The 21,911-nt window shown below is 50.5% G+C and overlaps 1 protein-coding gene and 1 long non-coding RNA gene across 14 annotated transcripts in view; one reads left to right on the forward strand and one right to left on the reverse strand.

Annotated features, from left to right (window-relative positions):
• The window catches only part of LOC142486103 (uncharacterized), an 87,269-nt gene that overhangs the window by 21,060 nt on the left and 44,298 nt on the right, over positions 1–21,911 (reverse strand). The window lies entirely within an intron of this gene.
• The window catches only part of LOC142486101 (uncharacterized), a 111,199-nt gene that overhangs the window by 10,534 nt on the left and 78,754 nt on the right, over positions 1–21,911 (forward strand). For 7 of the 13 annotated variants that reach the window (XM_075584769.1, XM_075584772.1, XM_075584771.1 and 4 more), the window contains exon 2: positions 1,991–2,046. The exons of 4 other annotated variants lie outside the window; for them this stretch is intronic. Coding sequence is in view for 6 of the 9 variants with exons in the window: in XM_075584772.1 (XP_075440887.1) it covers positions 1,991–2,046 (56 nt within the window). In the remaining 3 variants the exon portion in view is untranslated. Of the gene's footprint in view, positions 1–1,990; positions 2,121–21,911 lie in introns of all 13 variants that reach the window. 2 more of the 13 variants (XR_012798796.1, XM_075584768.1) reach the window with 1 other exon arrangement.

Raw genomic sequence — 21,911 nt, forward strand, 5'->3', positions numbered from 1 at the left:
AGTCAGTTACCCCCCCAGTCAGTCAGTTACCCCCCCCCCCAGTCAGTCAGTTACCCCCCCCCAGTCAGTCAGTTACCCCCCCATTCAGTCAGTTACCCCCCTCAGTCAATCAGTTACCCCCCCCAGTCAGTCAGTTACCCCCCCAGTCAGTCAGTTACCCCCCCCCCCCCCAGTCAGTCAGTTACCCCCCCCAGTCAGTCAGTTACCCCCCCAGTCAGTCAGTTACCCCCCCAGTCAGTCAGTTACCCCCCCCCAGTCAGTCAGTTACTCCCCCAGTCAGTCAGTTACCCCCCCCCCCAGTCAGTCAGTTACCCCCCCCCCAGTCAGTCAGTTACCCCCCCCCCCAGTCAGTCAGTTCCCCCCCAGTCAGTCAGTTACCCCCCCCCAGTCAGTCAGTTACCCCCCCCCAGTCAGTCAGTTACCCCCCCCCAGTCAGTCAGTTACCCCCCCAGTCAGTCAGTTACCCCCCCAGTCAGTCAGTTACCCCTCCCCCCCAGTCAGTCAGTTACCCCTCCCCCCCAGTCAGTCAGTTACCCCTCCCCCGCAGTCAGTCAGTTCCCCCCCGGTCAGTCAGTTCCCCCCCAGTCAGTCAGTTACCCCCCCCAGTCAGTCAGTTACCCCCCCCCAGTCAGTCAGTTACCCCCCCCCCAGTCAGTCAGTTACCCCCCCCAGTCAGTCAGTTACCACCCCCCCAGTCAGTCAGTTACCACCCCCCCAGTCAGTCAGTTACCCCCCCAGTCAGTCAGTTACCCCCCCAGTCAGTCAGTTACCCCCCCCCCCCCAGTCAGTCAGTTACCCCCCCAGTCAGTCAGTTACCCCCCCCAGTCAGTCAGTTACCCCCCCCAGTCACTCAGTTACCCCCCCCCCCCCAGTCAGTTACCCCCCCCCCCCAGTCAGTCAGTTACCCCCCCCCAGTCAGTCAGTTACCCCCCCCCAGTCAGTCAGTTACCCCCCCCAGTCAGTCAGTTACCCCCCCCCAGTCAGTCAGTTACCCCCCAGTCAGTCAGTTACCCCCCCAGTCAGTGAGTTACCCCCCCCCCCCCCCAGTCAGTCAGTTACCCCCCCAGTCAGTCAGTTACCCCCCCCAGTCAGTCAGTTACCCCCCCAGTCAGTCAGTTACACCCCCAGTCAGTCAGTTACCCCCCCAGTCAGTCAGTCAGTTTCCCCTCCCCCCCCGTCAGTTAACCCCATCCCCCCCACCCAGTCAGTCAGTTACCCCCCCAGGTCAGTCAGTTACCCCCCCAGGTCAGTCAGTTATCCCCCCAGGTCAGTCAGTTATCCCCCCAGGTCAGTCAGTTGCCTCCCCCCCTTCAGTCAGTTACCCCCCCTGTCAGTCAGTTACCCTCCCATCTCTCTCCTCTCTGCGTCTCTCCCCTCTCTGTCTTCCCCCCTCTCTCTGTCTCTCCCCCCTCTCTGTCTCTCCCCCCTCTCTGTCTCTCCCCCCTCTCTCTGTCTCTCCCCCCCTCTCTGTCTCTCCCCCCCTCTCTGTCTCTCCCCCCTTTCTGTCTCTCCCCCCTTTCTGTCTCTCCCCCCTCTCTGTCTCTCCACCCCCTCTCTGTCTCTCCACCCCCTCTCTGTCTCTCACCGTCTCTCTGTCTCTCACCGTCTCTCTGTCTCTCTGTCTCTCACCCCCTCTCTGTCTCTCACCCCCTCTCTGTCTCTCCACCCCCTCTCTGTCTCTCCACCCCCTCTCTGTCTCTCACCCCCTCTCTGTCTCTCACCCCCTCTCTGTCTCTCTCTCTCACCCCCTCTCTGTCTCTGTCTCTCTCCCCTCTCTGTCTCTGTCTCTCCCCTCTCTGTCTCTGTCTCTCCCCTCTCTGTCTCTGTCTCTCTCCCCTCTCTGTCTCTCTCCCCTCTCTGTCTCTCTCTCACTCTCTGTCTCTCACCCACACTTTCTCTGTCTCACACTCTCGATCTGGATATCTTATTTACCCTGTATATCGTAACTGCCCTATACTACACCGAAATTACCTAGACTGCTTTCTTCCAGATCTGACTCAAGCTTCACACGGGAGACATCGGAACCCCCCCTAGCCCAGAAGACAGGTAAGGAACACCTCCCCCCAATGTATAACATTGCGGGAATGAGGGTACCTGGACATTGAGGGACTGCGGATCAGGTAAGATTCCAGGCGGGATTGCTGCTTTAAATATTGTGAAGCGGGTTAAGGGGTGCAGGAAACTAGTCATTCACATCTGGTTATTTTTTCTAGATCACACACACACACACACACACACACACACACACACACACACACACACACACACACACACACACACACACACACACACACACACACACACACACACACACACACACACACACACACACACACACACACACACACACACACGTAACAAGGACTAAATGTAGTATAATGTAATACAATAGATAAACTTATGTCAAAAACGAATGTTCTTACTAGGAATGTATTCAATTTTTTTTTTTTTTTTTTTTAAAGCGGGCGGGACTAGGGTTGGGGGCGAGGTTGGGGGCGGGACTATGTGGTGAGTAGATTATTTTGGTTCGGCGAGTAGATTTTTGGGTGATTTGTCGAACACTGTATAAATATGTATGTGTATATATATATATACACACACAGACACATACACACACACTCACTCACTCACACACACACACACATGTATAGTTACCAGAGTAGCCAGAACTGGTCCGGTGGCACATTTCGGTCCTCAAAAGGGACCTTCCACAGGGTCGTGCTAGTCCCTGTTGAGGACCGAAACGTTGGTTTTGGTGTCCTGCGTTAGCTTTAATACAGTTTTTTTCTATATATATATATATATATATATATATATATATATATATATATATATATATATATATATATATATATATATATATATATATATATATATACACACACATACATATATATGGATACATACATACACACACTGAAATAAAAAAAAATACCATTTAAACAATAAATATTTAAATGGAATTAAACACTGCTTGCCACACACAATTTTTTGTCATATTGAATGTAGCACTGTAGTTTTGCCTTTTGTTGTATACATCTGGTCACACCCAATAGCACTCCCTTTGACACAAATATATATATGATATGATGTGTTGGGGTTAGAGCTTGCAGGGATTGTGCATGTTCGCATCTCCTGCTGAAATCCCTCTCCTGACTTCCTATTGAATCCCGTATTACTTACAAAATTCTCGTCATCTCTTTTAAGTCTATACACTCCTCTGCTCCTCCTCCCATCTCAGCCCTAAATTCTCACAATACACCTGCCCGACTCTTGCGTTATGCGCAAGGATGTCTTCTCTCTACCCCTTTTGTATCGAAAGCCCTCCTCCGCCACAACCCTTTTCACTCACTCAAGAGGAAGGCGGAGAACAGGGCTTTCTGGCTGCTAACCACTTCCGGGCAGCAGGTGGCGCTGCAGAGCTCTCCATAGCTGCTCCTCTCTACCTCTCCCTGTTCTTTGTGTCTGTGTTGGTAAGTGTGTGTGTATATATATATATATTTGTAATGCATATGTGTGTGTTTCATGCATTAAGTGCATATATACTGTATGTTGTATAGTTAGTGTTTTTTAAATATGTTGAATATGTGTGTATGTGTCTCTTACACTAAGGCCCGGGCATGGTCAGCGTCTAAGGCAGTGAGCCCCTGCAGCCGCAATGAAAGTGGCTTTAGCAGGGGCTCGCGCACGCTTGCGGAAGCGTAGCCGACAATAATTTTTTAGTTTAAGCGCTCACGAGAGCGCAGGGCCGGTCACGTGAGCGGTTCGCCCAATGAGGGCTCCGTGACGTCACTGGTCCGCTCCCCCCCCCCTGACACGCCCCCAGACGGAGCGCAAACTTAGGCCAGGAAAAGCACTTGCTTTCCCTCAGCCTCCGCACGGCTGAAGTCTCTATGGACTCAGCCTAATGTTGCATGTTTGGTATGCGTGTATATGGTGTAGTGTTTGGAGAGATGGGGCAGGAGAGGATGGGGGGAGACGGAGGGTTGAGGGAGGAGAGTTGATGGGGAGAAGAGAGGATTGGGCTTAGAGGGAGGATAGAGGATTGGGGAGGAAGAGTGTCACTATGGGGGAAAAGGAGGAAAGCAAAAAAAGGGAGCGCATGTTTCCTGTTTATTTTTACATTTGAAAATCTGGTAACCCTAAGGAGGAGGGTGGAGAGATGATGAGGAGGGGGAGAGATGATGATGATGATGAGGTTGGATGGTGAGATACTGCAGGGGTGAGCAAACTTTTTATGCCGAGCCTCCCTTTTCATCCATGACATTTCTCGGGCCCCCCCTGCCCGATATAATCAAAATCACATGAAAAAAAAAAACCTTTCTTAAACAGTATACAATGTAAATACAAATATGTCTAAGGCCGCGCATATAGTGCCCGCGACAGAGAAGCGTGATGTCACTCGTCGCCGCTAGCGAAAGTTACATAGTTACATAGTAGATGAGGTTGAAAAAAGACATAGGTCCATCAAGTTCAATCTATGCTAAATTTAGACAACAGATACTTTATCCTATATATATACTTACTTATTGATCCAGAGGAAGGCAAACAAAAAACCCCATTAAGGGGAAAAATTAATTCCTTCCTTACTCCAAGAATTGGCAATCGGATTAATCCCTGGATCAACATCCTTCCCATGTATACTTATTTGGTATATCCCTGTATACCTTTCCCATCTAAAAAGATGTCTAACCTTTTTTTGAACAAATCTATTGTATCTGCCATCACAGTCTCCATGGGTAATGAATTCCACATTTTAACTGCCCTTACGGTAAAGAACCCTTTCCTTTGTTGCTGGTGAAATTTCCTTTCCTCCAACCTTAAGGGATGGCCCAGAGTCCTTTGTACTACCCGTGGGATGAATAGTTCTTTTGAAAGCTCCTTGTATTGTCCCCGAATATATTTGTATATAGTTATCATATCCCCTCTTAGACGCCTCTTTTCTAATGTAAATAAATCTAATTTAACTAGCCTCTCCTCATAAGTTAGAATGTCCATCCCCTTTATTAATTTTGTGGCTCTTCTCTGCACTCTCTCTAGTGCCATAATGTCTTTTCTTAGGATTGGTGCCCAAAATTGTACTCCATATTCAAGGTGTGGTCTTACTAATGCTTTGTAAAGGGGCATAATTATATTTACTTCCCTTCCATCCATTGCCCGTTTGATGCAGGATAAGATCTTGTTTGCCTTTGCAGCTACTGCATGACATTGGGCACTATTGCTAAGCCTGCTGTCTACAAGCACTGCTAAATCTTTCTCCATCAAGGATTCCCCCAATATATCTCTATTTAATTTGTAAGTCGCCTTTTTATTCTTGTATCCCAAATGCATAACCTTACATTTATCTGTATTAAACCTCATCTGCCATTTACCTGCCCACGTTTCCAGTCTCTCCAAGTCCTTCTGAAGAGAAATGACATCCTGCTCTGATTCTATTACCTTACACAATTTAGTATAATCAGCAAAGATGGAGACTTTGCTCTCGATCCCAACCTCAAGGTCATTAATAAACAAGTTAAAAAGCAGGGGTCCCAGTACCGATCCCTGAGGTACTCCACTCACGACTTTAGCCCAACCTGAAAAAGTTCCATTTATGACAACCCTCTGTTGTCTGTCCTTTAACCAGTTTTCAATCCAGGTGCATATATTATTACTGAGTCCATCTTTCTTTATTTTGTACACCAACCTCTTGTGTGAAACCGTATCAAAAGCCTTTGCAAAATCTAAGTAGACCACATCAACTGCATTACCCTGGTCTAAATTCCTACTTACCTCCTCAAAGAAACAAATAAGGTTAGTTTGGCAAGATCTATCCTTCATAAATCCATGCTGACTATCACTGATAATTTTGTTTTCCATTAGGTATTCCTGAATATTATCCCGTATTAAACCTTCAAGTAGTTTCCCTATTATTGAAGTCAGGCTTACAGGTCTGTAATTTCCCGGTTGTGATCTAGCTCCCTTTTTAAATATAGGCACCACATCTGCTTTACGCCAATCTTGTGGTACTGAGCCTGTGGAAATGGAGTCCTTGAATATTAAATATAATGGTTTTGCTATTACTGAGCTTAACTCCTTGAGAACTCTTGGATGTATGCCATCGGGGCCAGGTGCCTTATTTACTTTTATTTTTTCAAGTCGCTTATGAACTTCTTTCTCAGCTAACCAATTGTTCATTAATATGGAGGTTGTAGCTTCATCCTGCGGCACTACTATTGAACTTGGTATACACAGAGGCAAAGAATTTGTTTAATACCTCAGCTTTTTCCTTATCTCCAATAATCTGCCTGCCCATCTCACATTGAAAGGGTCCTATATTTTCTTTTCTCATTTTTTTGTTATTAAGGTACTTGAAGAACTTTTTAGGGTTGACCTTACTTTCTATTGCAATCCTTTTTTCATTATCCATTTTTGCTAATTTGATTGCCCTTTTGCAATTTTTGTTACATTCCTTATAATTCTGATACAATGTCTCTGTCCCTTCTGACTTAAAGAATCTAAACGCCTTCCTCTTCTTGTCCATTTCCTCCCCTACCTGTTTATTTAGCCACATTGGTTTTGACTTATTTCTTTTATACTTATTACCCAAGGGTATACACTGATAAGTGTGCTTTTCTAACAATGTTTTAAACACTGCCCATTTATCTTCTACATTTTTCCCTGCAAAAACATCATCCCATTGTATTACTACTAGAATAGACCTCAGTTTATTAAAATCTGCCTTTCTAAAGTTTAAAGTCTTTGTTGAACCCAAGTAATCTGTTTTTTGATAATTTATTTCAAATGAGACAATGTTATGATCACTGTTACCCAAATGTGCCAGGACTTGAATATTTGTTATTACTTCTACATTGTTTGATATGACCAAATCCAGTATTGCCCCTCTCCTGTTTGGTTCCTCAATAATTTGGGTCATATAATTGTCTTTAAGCACCCCCAAAAACCTGTTCCCTTTTGTTGTAACGCTAATCTCATTGCCCCAGTCTATGTCAGGATAATTAAAATCCCGCATTATGCAAACATGACCCAGTTTTGATGCCTTCTCCATTTGCAAAAGTATTTTAGCTTCCTCAATCTCAAAGATATTTGGTGGTTTATATCATATTGCCACAAACATTTTCTTTATACTTTTACCTCTACTGCTAATTTCTATCCACAAAGTCTCTACATTTTCATCATTCCTTTCATAGACATCATCCCTTATAATAGGTTTTAGATCCGGTTCAACATATAAACATACTCCACCTCCCCTTCTATTTGTTTGATCCTTCCGAAAAAGAGAATAACCCTCTAAATTAACTGTCCAGTCATGAGTTTCATCCCATCATGTTTCAGTAATGCCTATGATATCATACTGCTCCCTTGCAGCTATTAATTCAAGCTCCCCCATTTTATCTGTCAGGCTTCTTGCATTAGCAAGCATGCATTTCAGTTTTTTTTCAGCCTGTACTATTATCTTATCTGCTCCTTCCTTTCTGCTCCCACTTGGTTTAGTCTTTAGAAGTTTTCTAGTATTATCTGTATTTACTTTGGGTGTCTCACAGCTTGTCAAACTTGCACTTGCCCCCATTCTACCTCCATACCTCCTTGAATCCTCACCTATTCCATTTAGTTCATTATCTGTTTCATTCCCCTCCCCCCCTCCATCCTAGTTTAAAATCTCCTCCAACCTTTTTAGCATTCTCCCCCCTAGCACAGAAGATCCCTCTTCATTGAGGTGCAATCCGTCCCTAGAATATAGATGGCACCCCTCAGAAAAGGAGTCCCAGTGCTCTAAAAACCCAAACCCCTCCTTCCTGCACCACTTTCTTAGCCATGCATTAACCTCCCTGATCTCTGACTGTCTCCCTGCGGTAGCGCATGGCACTGGTAGTATTTCAGAAAATACTACCTTGGAGGTCCTTGCCTTAAGCTTTTGGCCTAGATCCCTGTAATCATTTTTTAGGACCCTCCATCTTTCTCTAACTTTGTCATTGGTGCCAACGTGTACCAAGACCGCCGGGTAAATCCCAGCCCCCCCCCAACAATCTGTCTACCCGATCCGCAATGTGCCGAACCCGAGCACCCGGGAGACAACAAACTGTTTGGTTCATGCGGTCCTGGCAACAGATTGCCCTATCTACCTTCCTAATAATGGAGTCCCCTACCACCACTCTTTCTTTGTATCTGAGCATCCTGAGTCACCACTGGGCTGGAGGAACTATTCCCCTGGCTGCTAGAGGAATTAGTCTCCTCCAGCCTTGCCATTTCTGCCCCAACATTCCCAATATCTTCACTCAACACGGCAAATCTATTGGGATGTGTCAGCTCAGAAATTACCTGCCTCTCCCTATTGCCCCTGCTTCCCCTTCTAACTGTCACCCAGCTACCTACCTGCTCCTCACTAACAGAAACCAAGCTACCTACCTTCTCCTCACTAACAGCGCCACTATCTGCATTACTAGTCGAAGCAAGGGCCTGCTCAGTGAGCTCTAATTCCCTTTCAAGATTGCCAATGTCCCTCAATATTGCAAGTTGCCTCTTCAGATCAGCAATCTCAGATTCTAAAGAGACCACCCGCTCACACCTCTCACAGCGGTATGCTCCTTGGAACAGCTGCTCCAAGTGCACATACATGTGGCAAGATGTGCATTGAGTGGCATTTTCAATCCTGCTCATTCTAGCAACTATGAAGTTTAGAAGTACTAACAGTAAACTGTACTTCAATAACTATACCTTGTTTAACCACTTCCTTGTTCAAACTGCTTCTGGTTCTAACTGCACACACTTAAACAACCAGCACTTGAAATCAACCACACAGATCAGTCAGTACACGCAGTACACGGGTGATGTCACCCGTCGTCGCTAGCGAAAGTTGTATTTCGCTTTATGGCGGCGCGGGTGACCAGGCCATTGATTGGTTCAGAGGCTGTCACGAGACGACAGCCCCTGAAAAATCAAATATTGCCGGCTTCAAAAAATTGCGTCGCCCCGTCGCGCTTACTATAAGCGCACGCGGCGGCGACAATGCATTTGTTTTCGGGCGGCGTCGCCGGCACTATAAGCGCAGTCTAAGTACTTACATACTTTAACAGCTCGCTCTTGCAAAATTAGGCTGCGTCCACGCTGCTGCTGAGAGTGGTGACATCACCAACTCTCCAAGCATGAGCACAGGGTGTTCTGCATAATTTTGCAAGCACGAGCGGGGAAGTGTTTTCACTTTTTTCCCCCCCCCATTATTTCTGTACATTCATAGTATGATTGATATAGTGGCAGCCTACCCTTTCACTTGCAGAGGATCGCAGCGAAGCAGGTTGCCAGCGGAGGAGAGCAGGAACACAGCGCTATTGCAGGGCAGACACCGGAGGGAGGGGCGTTTTACATCACAGCGCTCACACGTGCTCCTCCCCCGTACCTCCGAATCACGTATCCGCCACCTGCACTATTCTGTTCAGCCGCCCGCGCACATCTTCTTGGCCGCCCGCGCACATCTTTTTCACCTGTGCACCCATGTTTTGCCGCACGCGCCCCGCCTAAATAATCTTGTGCCCTGGGCGCCCCTCCCCCCCCCCCCCAGTTTGTGCACTGCCGCATTCAATCACAACACCCACACAATCACAGACAACACAGATATTCAATCACCACACACACACAATCCCACACACACTCAACACCCCCCCACACACACACACTCAACCCCCCACCCCCACACATCAACCCCCCCCCCCACACACACCACCCCCCCCCCCACACACACACTCACCCCCCCCACCCACACACAACACCACCCCCCACCCACACACACACCCACCCCCCCACACACCACACCAACCCCTCCACACACACACTCAACCCCTCCACACACACACTCAACCCCCACACACACACACTCAATCCCCCTCACACACACACTCAACCCCCCCCCACACACACTCAACCCCACACACACACACACTCAACCCCACACACACACTCAACCCCACACACACACTTAACCACATACACACAACCCCAAACACACACTCAACCCCCCCCCCCCCCACACACACACACTCAACCCCCCCACACACACAACCACACACACACACACTCAACCTCACACACACACACTCAACCCCACACACACTCACACACACTCAACCCCCCCCCCACACACACACCCAAACCCCCCCCCCACACACACTCACCCCCCCCCCCCACACACACTCAATCACCCCCCCCCCCACACACACACACTCAATCACCCCCCCCCCCACACACACACTCAACCCCCCCCCCCCACACACACACTCAACCACCCCTCCCACACACACACTCAACCACCCCCACACACACACACACTCAACCCCCCACCCCACACAAACACTCAACCCCCCCACACACACTCAACCCCTCCACACACACACTCAACCCCTCCACACACACACTCAACCCCACCACACACACATACTCAATCCCCCCTCACACACACTCAACCCCCCCCACACACACACACATACACTCAACCCCACACACACACACACACACACACACACACACACACACACACACACACACACACACACACACACACACACAACCCCAAACACACACTCAACCCCCCCCACACACACACACACTCAACCCCCCCCCCACACACACACACTCAACCCCCCCACACACACAACCACACACACACACTCAACCCCCCACACACACACTCAACCCCACATACACACACACTCAATCACCCCCCCCACACACACTCAATCACCCCCCCCACACACACTCAACCCCCCCCCCACACACACTCAACCACCCCTCCCACACACACATTCAACCCCCCCCCACACACACTCAAACCCCCCCCCCCCCACACACACACTCAAACCCCCCCCCCCCCACACACACACTCAACCACACACACATACACACCTGGTGGGGGGAGGGTGTAACTAAGCCTGCCAAGGTCCCCCATGTACTGCTGAAAACGGGCAGGTAACAGACAGGAGAAGGAGGGCTTTTGTGCAGGGAAGGCCCCGCAGCAAGGCCCGGCCCCCTCTGACACAGAAAGAGAAGAGAAGCAGCCTCTGCACGGAGCTTCTGGCCGCCCGTGCACAGCTCTGCCCGCCCCCAGGTTTCCCTGCACGCAGGCCGTGCCCCCCCTAAATAATCTTGTATGTATGTGTGTGTGTATATATATACATATACACACACACACACACACACACACACACACACACACACACACACACACACACACACACACACACACATACATGAATACATACACGCGCACAGTGGCTTGCAGAAGTATTTTATTTTGGATATATAGGATACCGTTCGGATGAAGGTTAGATTAATGATCAAATGTGCAAAAATTAGTGCGAATAAATTGAAGCAATAAAACATTCTGTTTCGTGCGGTATTATTTATTAAGCTCAATTAGACGTTTAACACATTTGAACGAGCGTCAACACTCATTCAAGTTAATGGCAGTTAACGTTCTTTGGACGCGTTAACCCGTTACAAATTTGGTAGCGCTGGTTCCCCCTGTCCTGTCTCCACTAACCCCCCTCCCCCCGCTGCTGCGCACAGGTGATTGAACATTTGTAATTGTTGCACTTGTTCCCCCTGGTGTCTCTCCCCCCTCCTGTGAGGTGAGGGCGGGATTTTTAGGAACTATCTGGCAACACTGTTCATTTCCCTCTCTCCCTTGGCTGTGTAAGGTTCAGTTTTCTTTTACGCCTCCTGAAGCTGTGTCCTGCCTGCCCTGTTGCCATTCTACCTTGCGTTGAAGATTCTGCATTTTCCCACCCTGACCTCAGAACTGTGACCCCCTATTATTCTGCTTTCTCCAGCCCTGACCCCGGAATAGAGACCTTGATTATTCTGCCTTCTGCCCTAACCTCTGACTCGGACCTCACTATTTTACTCTTCAGGATTTGGATCCCAGGCACAGGTCGGTCTCTACTCTCCACCTCTGCCTAGCGGATCTGTCTCTGGACAGTACACAGCAACGTATTTATTTTATTTATAAAATGTTTTACCAGGAAGAATACATTGAGATTTACCTCTCGTTTTCAAGTATGTCCTGGACATAGTTAATGACAAATAATACATGTGTAACGGGTATTCCACCCCACCCAATCTCATATATAGTGTGGGTGAGTAGAACTTGCAGTGTTACCGGTGTGGTGCGTATACCTGCAGGCTCACAGGAGGTCTGAGCCTCGCTAATGAGAGCCTGGGGTGAATCCTCTGGAACGGATCTTCTTTCAGCGCCTCCACCTATGTAGGATTCTATGGAAGTGTAGAATGACCCTACATAGGAACCCAATCAGAAACCACACACACAGTGATTATATAATAACTAAGGACTTTACTTATGAACATAGGACATACGTGCATACTACATTAGTAACCAACCTGTGTCCCTCTCTAGAGGAAACACCTATTGCGTCGCGCAGGACGCTTCCCAAACATCAGTGAACCCACCCATTGTCCAAAACCCCTGTCTCACACTCCCGCAGAGTGGCAATGGGTGACTGCGCAGTCACAGTTAGCTAAGGGCCCGGTGGTGCACTTATATATTGATACCTTCCGAGCACTCCAGTACTCGGGTCGGCAACGATCTTCTCAAAGGGTCCGTCGACGAGGACTCTTCCAACCGAACTCCTGCAGACAGTAACACAGTCTCTGTGGACCCCAACGTGGGTCCAACCGCTTTCCGGGAACAGCAACGTGACACACCCTGCACTATAGGCCGTCCCTATAGCACAGCATCCTTAAGTGGCTTAAGGGTCAATCTCCTAGGGCATTCGGGTTGCCTATCCTATTATAGGTAGGTCTTGTACCCACCCTACTCATAATACGGGCCCTGGGCCATGGCTCCCCGGATTGGTTACCGCTATGAACCCCCCCCAGTAGCCTCGTACTACGCGCAACGCCGCCCTGGCAAGGGGCTCCCCGGATTGGTTACCGCTATGAACCCCCCCCAGTTGCCTCGTCACTCGCAACACGGATCCTGGGCTATGGCTCCCCGGACTGGTTACCGCTATGAACCCCCAGCTGTCTCGTGCCACTAATTCACCTAAACGCCTGCCGCAACGCTCTGCAGACTAACCTCAGCCCCCTTTATCCCTGGCTATTCCCCAGCTCTGACTACCATGAGTGACAGGGTCCCTCTCTGATACTATCCCTGGCAACACTCACTAACCTGGGGTAATACAAGGTTAACTAGGGCCTTAGTGCAGGGAGTCTCCGGCTCCTGCACCCTACCTCCTTCCTTCCTTGGGCTCCTGACTCTGACTGGCCGTAGCTCCAGCCCGCCAAATGTATCCACTTGCTCCAGGACAATCCTTCAGCCCTATTGGCTCCTATGAGGCACCTGGTGCCTCCCTCGCTAAGCACTATGGGAATTGTAGTCCCTGGCGCCTGTAATAACATTGGGGCCGCATGCGTGCCTGTCCTACACCTGCACTAACCCCTAATGGCCGCCGCAACCTCTCCCTGTCTATCCCTACTCTCGCGCGACCCTCTAAAGGCTGGCTGTATTCCCTACCTACTTCTGCGCATGCGCGACTCCTGGCCTGTTCCTGCCCTTGCGCGACTCTGCCCTGAATCTGGGGCTCTAACTGCGCATGCGCGACTAAGGGGCAATGGCGGCGCCCTTCCCGCCTGGCTCCGGGAGTGGCGGGAGCCCTGCGACGCGCGTGTGGCCTTAGCAACCGGCCGCACGCGTCCCCAGCAACCCCCGAGCCGGTACCTGGCGGCTCTCACCTGTTCGATCGCCGCGCGGGGCCGCCATTGGCCTCGGCGGCGCGCGCGATCGAACACCAGGTGAGGGGGGTGCTGCTCAGCAGGGGAGACCCGGCTACATCCTCCCCCTGGTGAAAAACCCAACGCCCTCGCTTGGGGAACCACATAACCTGGCATCAGTTTACACAATAAAAAATTACATTGCATAACTGGTACTCTTAGCAGATCGACTTTACCCTCACCAAAACATGTCACATCACACCCCATAGTACCCGAGGCCAGCTGAGTATCAGCTGCTTGCTGAGACCATTTGTGGGGTGCCCCTAACTGATCAGATGGGGGTACCTCACTTTTGCGTCCGTGAGCCTCCCCGGGGTGAATCTCTCGGAAAGCACACTCTGGCGTAACAGTCACTGGTTCAGTGCTACTTCCTCCCCCTGGTGGAAGGAGTAGCACAACGTCTTTTAAGCAGGCCTTTACCCGATCATCCGCGGCTTGGATGCGGTAGACCAGGAGGCCAGGACCTTTCCCGCGGTCCACTACCTGAGGAATGGGGCGCTCCTTTTTGAGCTTAAAGGAGGCCAGTCTCCCTGAATCTCTCTCCACACAGTCTTTGACCCCATATTTTTGCGAGGCTTCCACTGAGAAGCGAGCACTGGACAATGTCTCGGTTTCACCTGGCAGGAGGGAAAGAGTAGACACCTTACCCCTGCGGTGATTCACGGTGGCCAACAGGTCCTCGGGGACGCTGTCAGTTCCCACCTTGGTGGTATCGGGACCTGTCCCCAACTCTTCTGGGACAGTCCACTCACTGACTCGAACTTCGGGAGCGTTGGATCCCAGTCCTGGGACCACTTGTGTCGGAGCGCACGGGCTCACACTCCGCTCAGGAACCGTAGCTTTGGCCTTCTTCACGGCCACCTCCATCGGAGTCTGTGGGGAACAAGGGAGTTCCTTACCACTCGGCTGGCTGACGATGGGCTTCTCCTCTTCCGGAAGGATCGGCGGTAGACACTGGTCCACTCTCTTCTCTGGACAGCTACCTTCTAATGAGGACACCTCCACCAGGACGCGATGCAGAGGGGAGCCCTTCGCCCGGGCGACCAGACTTAAGGAGCCATCGTGCTCCGCGGTCACCTGGAGGCTCACCCCCAGCACCCCTGGGGCAGTCGACTCACCCTCGTCGTCTGTAGGTACTGGTCCCAAGCCTAGGACCGATGGTACCTCTGTAGTAGGTCGGACTGACCATTGTAGGGCACACGGGCCCACAGCAGGGTCCGCAACATCGGGATACACCTTTTCCAGGGTACACGGACCCACAGCAGACTCTGTATCCTCTGCATCATCGTTGGGGTGGTTCGCCGGTAGGCGCATCGCCACCGATGGGACTTCCACCTCTTCCCCGGAAGATATCATGACAGTATCCTCCGCAAGGTAGTCACCAGATCCTTCTGTAATACAGCCAGTGGTTGTGGGTACCTCCACTGCAGTCGCGCTCTTCTCCGCCAAGGGTTCACTTGGCTCCTTAGCTGGCTCTGTAGGCTGGGGTACAATAGGCGTCAAGAAAATTGCACCGCAACAATCACATCTGGGCTCCCACGCCAGTGCTCCCCTAGAACAGTCACAGGTGGGGCTAAAGCATTGTGTACACGGCTCCCCATCTACCTCGGTGATCCTGAAGTCTAGTGGCACTTGGGATATGTCGGCTCCCCCGTCATAGGCTTCTTGCAAGCAGGGGCACAGTAGCATAAGGAGATCTATTCCTGGCGCTCGCCAGGGCACATACACATTAGGGTGTATCCCCTGAAAGTCTATCTCATCCTCATGCATCATCTCATCCTCAGAGATCAGAGTGTCTATCACAGCGTCCACGTATGGTTGAAGATAACCGTGCTTGCTCCCCCTGGTGGAATCTAAAGGAAGGGCATTTTTTACAAAGGATTGGTTTTCGCTCTGCACTGAGTCACTCACATTACGGGGGCGGGGCTCTGGTTTTCCCGCCAGTCCCGTATGGTTTTCTGCAAAATCATTCTGCGCCTTGGGAGCGGTATCACGTGCACGCATCTCACTTGGAGGAAGTTGCCATGGCGCGGGGTCAGCGTATACTAAAGGGTAACCCTCAGGGGGACACCCGGGCATAAATAACATGGACGGTGACTCGGACGGGCATATATCCCTTGAGGATGACACGACAAAAAGCCGCGATCTCCACGGGGACGTGGAAGCTGGCTCTAAGTCTATAAGAAGAGCGTGCTGCCATCCAGGGATTTTACGCATATGTTCATAGATCTCATCTTCAGATATATTGGCGGGAACGCCTTCTAAGGCCACCACACGGCGGGGACTAAGATTATTTATCCTCAAGGCCCAAGCGAGGACCTCGTGTCCGGACTTGACAACCATGGTGTACAAAAAAATAGGACTTGGACAATTTGAAAAAAAATTGGAACAGGGCACCCCAGGTCGCATCTCAGCAGCGCCTCCAAATGTAACGGGTATTCCACCCCACCCAATCTCATATAGTGTGGGTGAGTAGAACTTGCAGTGTTACCGGTGTGGTGCGTATACCTGCAGGCTCACAGGAGGTCTGAGCCTCCGCTAATGAGAGCCTGGGGTGAATCCTCTGGAACGGATCTTCTTTCAGCGCCTCCACCTATGTAGGATTCTATGGAAGTGTAGAATGACCCTACATAGGAACCCAATCAGAAACCACACACACAGTGATTATATAATAACTAAGGACTTTACTTATGAACATAGGACATACGTGCATACTACATTAGTAACCAACCTGTGTCCCTCTCTAGAGGAAACACCTATTGCGTCGCGCAGGACGCTTCCCAAACATCAGTGAACCCACCCATTGTCCAAAACCCCACCCAATGTCTCACACTCCCGCAGAGAGGCAATGGGTGACTGCGCAGTCACAGTTAGCTAAGGGCCCGGTGGTGCACTTATATATTGATACCTTCCGAGCACTCCAGTACTCGGGTCGGCAACGATCTTCTCAAAGGGTCCGTCGACGAGGACTCCTCCAACCGAACTCCTGCAGACAGTAACACAGTCTCTGTGGACCCCAACGTGGTTCCAACCGCTTTCCGGGAACAGCAACGTGACACACCCTGCACTATAGGCCGTCCCTATAGCACAGCATCCTTAAGTGGCTTAAGGGTCAATCTCCTAGGGCATTCGGGGTTGCCTATCCTATTATAGGTAGGTCTTGTACCCACCCTACTCATAATACAGGCCCTGGGCCATGGCTCCCCGGATTGGTTACCGCTATGAACCCCCCCCAGTTGCCTCGTCACTCGCAACACGGACCCTGAGCTATGGCTCCCCGGACTGGTTACCGCTATGAACCCCCCAGCTGTCTCGTGCCACTAATTCACCTAAACGCCTGCCGCAACGCTCTGCAGACTAACCTCAGCCCCCTTTATCCCTGGCTATTCCCCAGCTCTGACTACCATGAGTGACAGGGTCCCTCTCTGAGACTATCCCTGGCAACACTCACTAACCTGGGGTAATACAAGGTTAACTAGGGCCTTAGTGCAGGGAGTCTCCGGCTCCTGCACCCTACCTCCTTCCTTCCTTGGGCTCCTGACTCTGACTGCCCGTAGCTCCAGCCCGCCAAATGTATCCACTTGCTCCAGGACAATCCTTCAGCCCTATTGGCTCCTATGAGGCACCTGGTGCCTCCCTCGCTAAGCACTATGGTAATTGTAGTCCCTGGGCACCTGTAATAACATTGGGGCCGCATGCGTGCCTGTCCTACACCTGCACTAACCCCTAATGGCCGCCGCAACCTCTCCCTGTCTATCCCTACTCTCGCGCGACCCTCTAAAGGCTGGCTGTATTCCCTACCTACTTCTGCGCATGCGTGACTCTCCTGGCCTGTTCCTGCCCTTGCGCGACTCTGCCCTGAATCTGGGGCTCTAACTGCGCATGCGCGACTAAGGGGCAATGGCGGCGCCCTTCCCGGCCGGCTCCGGGAGGCCTGCGACGCGCGTGCGGCCTTAGCAACCGGCCGCACGCGTCCCCAGCAACCCCCGAGCCGGGACCTGGCGGCTCTCACCTGTTCGATCGCCGCGCGGGGCCGCCATTGGCCTCGGCGGCGCCCGCGATCGAACACCAGGTGAGGGGGGTGCTGCTCAGCAGGGGAGACCCGGCTACACATGGTTACAAATACAGTTACATAAATGAACAGGGTATACATTATATACAATACATTGCATGCACAGCCAGAGAAGATGTATATTATAGGCGTATTTAACCGTTACAGACCAGATGTATGCAACCGTAACAATATTCAGCTGTGAGGCATAAAACATACACAGAATCCCAGATCCTTCAGAGCTACTGTATCAGACTTGTTTTATACTTTTCTGAATATTTGTAGAAAATGATTTGCTTTCATATGTTTGTTGTGTCATTGCCATCGAGGGAGCCCCTATCATGCCATTAAATGGTAAGCACCTTTTTAACACTTTTAGTATCTCTGTATTCAAAGCACTTGTTTGGGGGATCGCAGGGGGAGGGGAATGTACTGTAGGAAGACGGGGTTTAAAATCCACCTGCTTGATGCTAATAATTAATGGTGCATCAATTTACTCATTCATTTAACCTATAGGGTGCCCTCTGGTGACAAACAACATACTCATCCAGACTGATGAGGACACAGGTAAAAGCAACACTACTTTTTAGTAGCAGTACCACAATTTTATTTTATTGACATCTATGGTAGGAACACTGCTCTCAGTGACTCTATTTCTTGATTGTATGTATATCTTTATTTTTATAGTGCCATGCATATAGATGCATGGTGTGTGTGTCCCACTGAAATGTGCCAGGGGGAGCATTAATGCTGGTATATCTGTATGTAGCCCTCTTACCCCTTTATGGAAAGAGTCTATGGGTGCTGATATTACCTGTTGGCTCACAGAGACATGAGCCTCCGCCACTGATAGCCTGGGGTACACCTGAGCTACTAGATGACACCGCCTCCACCTGTTGTTGGGGATAACCCCGTGCAGGAACACAACATAACAATAACCTTTACTAATATGATATGCAAGCAGTCCTATACTGTAACAGGGTTAATGATATGAAATACCCCTTCCCCCTAGAGGTACAACTAGCCAATGCACCTCGCAGGGCGCAACCCACTGAACATAATACTGTCCAAGGCCCTTGGCCACTCTACCACAAGTGTCCTCAAGTGATACCCCCACCCTTTAGGCGTGATCAGCGGTGTGTTGTACAGTGTTGGTGCACTTGTAGAATGATACCTGCCCGGGGGCTTCTGCTCCCGGGTATCGCAGAATACACAGGAAACCGTCCGGTCGAACGTCGTCATCCGCCACAGCCACAGTGTGGTGTGAATTCCGGTGTGGATAATATCACCGTATGTATAGTCTCTGTGTCCTTTGTGGTGTTCTGATCCCAGAACCCACCTTGCAGGCCTGCGCTGCGTAGCACTGTGTCCCTGACTACCAAATAGATAATGGGGCAGAGTCCCTACCTAAAGGGCCTGTCCCTAAAGCAATCACTGCTCTACTAGTGAGTCGGGGCCTGGGGGGCACAGTCTGGCCTAACCCATAGGAGTGACACTACCTGACCCTTTTGCTGTCCTTCCGACTGGTGTGCTCCTCTCAGCACGCAAAATATATCTAATGTTGTGCAGGGGAATCTGGCCGCGCTATTGGCTCCCTGGCGTCATGTGTTTCTTCACCCCTATGCATTATGGGGCTTGTAGTTCCCCATTCAGAGCCTCTGTGTAATGGCCGCCGCTCCCTACTGTGCCTCTGCGCAATCTGGCGCCTGCACTATGTATGCGCGGCACCTCACGCATGCGAGGCATAACTAAAATGGCGGCAGCTGAAGGAGAAAGTGTCCGGCGAGTCGTTCGCCGCTCCCGGCACCCGCCGCAATGCTGCCTGCACCTGTTCCCGCCTCCGCTGCTGAGCGCTACTGCGCGCGAAGGTGAGGGAACAGGGGCACCGGGGGAACCCATGCCACATTCTCCCCCTGGTGGAATGCCAACGTTCCCGCTTGGGAACAGCGAAACACAACAAAATAACTACATACATAAGTTTTTATATAATAAAAATGCATTGACCAATACAACTTATCACATTGCATGGACTTTAAACAATGTTACACAATTCTGTGAGTATTGCAATTACGGATTGGATTTTGCTCCGAGACCACTGCTGAATCTCATAGTGGGGTGCCCCAATTATATCATAGGTTACCCGGTTTGGTGGGTACTTAACTCCTTGGCTCCTCCGGAGCTGGTCTTCAGTGACTCCCGCTGGGGAGAAATAAGCATAGTCCTGAGGCTCAGCCTCTTCCCTTGAGGGGAGTAATGGCTCTGAATAGTCTCTTTGGGGCACAAAGTACGGGCTCTGGATCCAGAGACGGGCTCTCTGGAGCCTCCCTCTTAGAAGTTTGTGGATAGGGCCCTTTACCCGTGGCTCCTCCGGGAGATGCTCCTTGAAGTCGAGGGCCCCTTTGAGAGGTTCCCTCCATAGGGTCTTGAGAGTCTTTAGAGATTTCAGAGGTGGTATCATCTGCAGTCTCTTGGCCGACCTCTGATGGCTCAGGCTCACCATCCAGGGGTTTAGCCGGTATTTCGGGTTCAAAATCTCCCACATGTGGTGTGCTATAGGGAGCAGATGATTCCGGTGCCATACCTTTATCCGGCCATCCGCGTCTTTTATTCGTTAGACCGGAAGGCCTGGCATCTGACTCAACTTCATAGACGCCATCCCGCCAACGATCGGCTAATTTATGCTTTCCTGGGATTCCCAAGTTGCGGAGGAGCACGACGTCCCCAGGCCGGATCTCCCGGTGTTTGACCTTGTGGTCATAGCGTCTTTTGTTGGCAGCATTAAGTTTTTCTGTAGACTTTTCAGCCTGTTGATATGCTTGTTGTAGACTTTATTGAAGTCGCCTTACGTATTGAAAATGATGGTATCCACAATTCCAATCAGTGGATACTCTTAGGCGTACATCCACGGGCAGCCGTGCTTCTCGCCCGAACATAAGAAAATAAGGAGAGAAGCCAGTGTACTCATGGCAGGTGCAGTTGTATGCATGTACCAGGGTTTCCACATGCCGACTCAATTCTGTCTTCTGCGCCCCATTTTAAAGTGCCCAGCATGTCCAGCAGTGTCCGGTTAAATCAGTCTGGCAGAGTGTCACCTTCTCGGTGATATGGCATGGTTCGGGACTTGTTGATATCCAGAAGTTTCAGCAATTCCCGAATTAGGCTGCTTTCAAAGTCCCGACCTTGATCCGAGCGCAGGCTATTGGGCAGGCCATAGTGCATAAAGTACTTTTCCCAGAGAATCTTGGCCACCGTAATGGCCTTCTGATCTTTAGTCGGGAAAGCTCGGGAAGGCTTGAGCATTTCGGGTGTAATGGTCCGTGATGACCAGCACGTTGCATATCCCTCGTGCATCAGGCTCAATACACAGTAAGTCCATGCACACTAAGTCCATAGGGCCTGAGCTCTTCAGATGGGCCATGGGCGCTGCTCGGGTCGGGAGGGTCTGCCGTTGAATACAACTGGAGAATTGTCGACAATGTCGCTCTACCGGTTCTCGTATTTTCAGCCAGAGTTGTCCGTATTCATAGTGTAGTGCATTCAGGACCATACGTTGCAGGTTTCGGGGAAGAACCAGTTGTCTTCTGTCCGGATGATTGTGGTATCGCACCACTCTATAGAGTAGTCCCGTATCAATCTCGAACTTGTCCGCCTCTCTCATAATGACGGTGACCACATCGCTATGGGCACGCTTTAGCAGGGACAGATGGTTTTTCAGAATGGCCTGGCGTATGATACCGGCTATGGGGTCACAACTCTGATAGTGAACAGGAGATGATCTTATCTTGTGTGATGTGCATTCTACTGGGATCACAGTCAGCGGCCGGGATGGCTTTGGACTGGCAACCTAGACAATCCGCAAGTAGTCTGCTATCATTGCGGTAAGAAGGGTCATTTTGCCTACCAATGCCCTGAGAAGGAAGACAAGGAAGAAGACCCTAAGGTGATGGTCTGCGGGGTTTACACTGGTCAAGCCGAGAACCCGAACATCACCTAGAGCGCCACGCTCTAGGACGATCAGTGGGAAGAGATTCCGGGGCCAGGGCTGCGAGCTATGTGCTGTACGGCTGCCATTATCAATGAT

Source organism: Ascaphus truei, unplaced genomic scaffold, assembly GCF_040206685.1.
Source record: "Ascaphus truei isolate aAscTru1 unplaced genomic scaffold, aAscTru1.hap1 HAP1_SCAFFOLD_739, whole genome shotgun sequence".
Taxonomy (NCBI): domain Eukaryota; kingdom Metazoa; phylum Chordata; class Amphibia; order Anura; family Ascaphidae; genus Ascaphus; species Ascaphus truei.